At 41.8% G+C, this 2,500-nt stretch overlaps 1 protein-coding gene across 2 annotated transcripts in view; it reads left to right on the plus strand.

The window, feature by feature from the left end:
• Positions 1-2,500, plus strand: part of LOC113827985 (uncharacterized) — a 16,796-nt gene that overhangs the window by 12,650 nt on the left and 1,646 nt on the right. For both annotated transcript variants that reach the window (XM_070128912.1, XM_070128913.1), the window contains exons 8-10: positions 40-251; positions 1,709-1,888; positions 2,203-2,400. In XM_070128912.1, coding sequence (XP_069985013.1) covers positions 40-251; positions 1,709-1,888; positions 2,203-2,400 — 590 coding nt within the window. The remainder of the gene's footprint in view (positions 1-39; positions 252-1,708; positions 1,889-2,202; positions 2,401-2,500) is intronic.

Consider the following 2,500-nt stretch of genomic DNA (forward strand, 5'->3'; position numbering starts at 1 on the left):
TTAAGAACATAACCTTAAGAACACTTCCTTTGAACACAGGAAAGGTGAAGAGCCCCTTTGAACAAGCACACATCGTCGGGTCTGTGAACGCGAGGTGGAGACTGAACCCTTGTTATATGCACTCGTTTGCCATGACCCCTAACTACTGGGTGATCATTGAACAGCCGATGGTCGTGTCCGTGTCCAAGATTATCAAGGTCATACTCAAGCAGGACGCCCTTATTGATGCCCTGCAGTGGTGGGAGAAGGAGGTAGGTGGATCTGTCTGTCTGCTTTTTTTTATGTTTTGTCTTTCTTTTGTCTTTCTGTTTTTTTCTCTCTCACTTTCTCCCCTGATCCTTGTCCCCTCCTCTCTCTCTCTCTCTCTCTCTCTTCCTCTTTCCCTCTCTCTCTTCCTCTTTCCCTCTCTCTCTTCCTCTTTCCCTCTCTCTTCTTCCTTTCTCTCTCTCTTCTTCCTTTCTCTCTCTCTCTCTCTCTCTCTCTCTCTCTCTCTCTCTCTCTCTCTCTCTCTCTCTCTCTCTCTCTCTCTCTCTCTCTCTCTCTCTCCTCCTTCCCTCCTTCCTTTCATCCATCTCCCCATCTCTCTGTTTTATTCTATTCATCTTTCTTCCTTCCCCTTCCTCCTGCTTTGTCTTTCTGTCCTTCCCTCTCTCCTTTGTTTCATTAAATCTGCCACGAATTATGTATTTTTCTTTCATATTTCCCTTGCATGCGTTGCCTGAAAGCTTTTATCTTTCGACACTTTTCAAATTCTATTCCTCCTCTTTTTCTTCTCTCATTGTGCTTTTAGTTATATGTGTATATATATTTTTTATTTTTCTACCACTCATTCTGTTTTCCTCTTCTCAATTCATGTCCATATATGGATATATATATATATATATATATATATATATATATATATATATATATATATATATATATAAAGATAGATAGATATACAGACAAACTTATAAATAACTATATTTATGTGGGCGTATATATATATATATATATATATATATATATATATATATATATATATATATATATATATATATATATATACATATATATATACACACACACATACATACACATACACATATGCACATCCATGCAAACACACATGTACACACACATGTACACACACACGCACACACACACGCACACATGTATATATATATATATATATATATATATATATATATATATATATATATATATTGCTTGATAGATAGATATGTGTATATATATGTATAAATACGTATAACTATGTATATACGTATATACATATACATACATATATGTATGTGTGTGTGTGGATGTGTGTGTGTGTGTAAATCTATGTATATACACCTCTTGCTCTCTCTCTCTCTCTCTCTCTCTCTCTCTCTCTTTCTCTCTGTCTCTCTTTCTCTCTGTCTCTCTTTCTCTCTCCCTCCCTCCCTCCCTCCCTCCCTCCCTCCCTCCCTCCCTCCCCCTCTCCTCCCTCCCTGCCTCCCTCGCCCCTGCCTCCCTCCGCCCCTGCCTCCCTCCGCCCCTGCCTCCCTCCGCCCCTGCCTCCCTCCGCCCCTGCCTCCCTCCGCCCCTGCCTCCCTCCGCCCCTGCCTCCCTCCGCCCCTGCCTCCCTCCGCCCCTGCCTCCCTCCGCCCCTCCCTCCCTCCCTCCCTCCCTCTCTGTGCGAGCGTGTGCGCCACTTCACACCTTGACCTCACTTCCGTTGCAGACCAAGATCCACGTCCTGCGTCGCGACACGGGTGAAGTGACGTCGACCCAATACGTCACGGAAACGTTTTTCTTCCTCCACACCATCAACGCCTACGAAGACCGCGGCCACATCGTTCTCGACATCGCTGCTTACAAAAACGCCGACATGCTCAACTGTATGTTCGTGGAAGCCTTGAAGGTTCGTTCTGAGGAGAGAAAAGAAGTGGAAGGGGGTTTAATTTTAAAATTTCTGTATTATTATTATTATTATTATTATTATTATTATTATTATTATTATTATTATTATTAGTATATATATATATATATATATATATATATATATATATATATATATATATATATTTACATTTTCCTGTGGTGGAAACGATATTTATCATGTACACATTTCTATTATAAAAAGGAAAGAAAATGGACTTACAATGCGCCCATATCCTTATACCCATTTCAAAAGCAACTTCATTCACATTCATACCCTTCTAATTTCATCATCAGAACGCCGCCTATGACCCAACATACGCCCAGATGTTCCGTGGGCGTCCCAAGCGATGGGTGTTGCCCCTGAACCCTGACAAGGATGCCAAGCCCGGTGCCAACCTCGTCACGCTGCCGAACACCAACTGCCGAGGACGGTGGGCGAAGAAGAACGTCGTTTACATCACGCCTGAACTGCTTTCCGACATCGGCTGCGAGGTGAGGCGCCATAGAAAACGGGAATCTAATATGATTGTTTTTACGTGTACTTTACTATTTTCTTTCTTTCCAGTAATGACTTGTTTTCCTGGTCTTTCAT

The sequence above is a fragment of the Penaeus vannamei genome, chromosome 13, assembly GCF_042767895.1.
Source record: "Penaeus vannamei isolate JL-2024 chromosome 13, ASM4276789v1, whole genome shotgun sequence".
In the NCBI taxonomy this organism is placed as follows: Eukaryota; Metazoa; Arthropoda; class Malacostraca; order Decapoda; family Penaeidae; genus Penaeus; species Penaeus vannamei.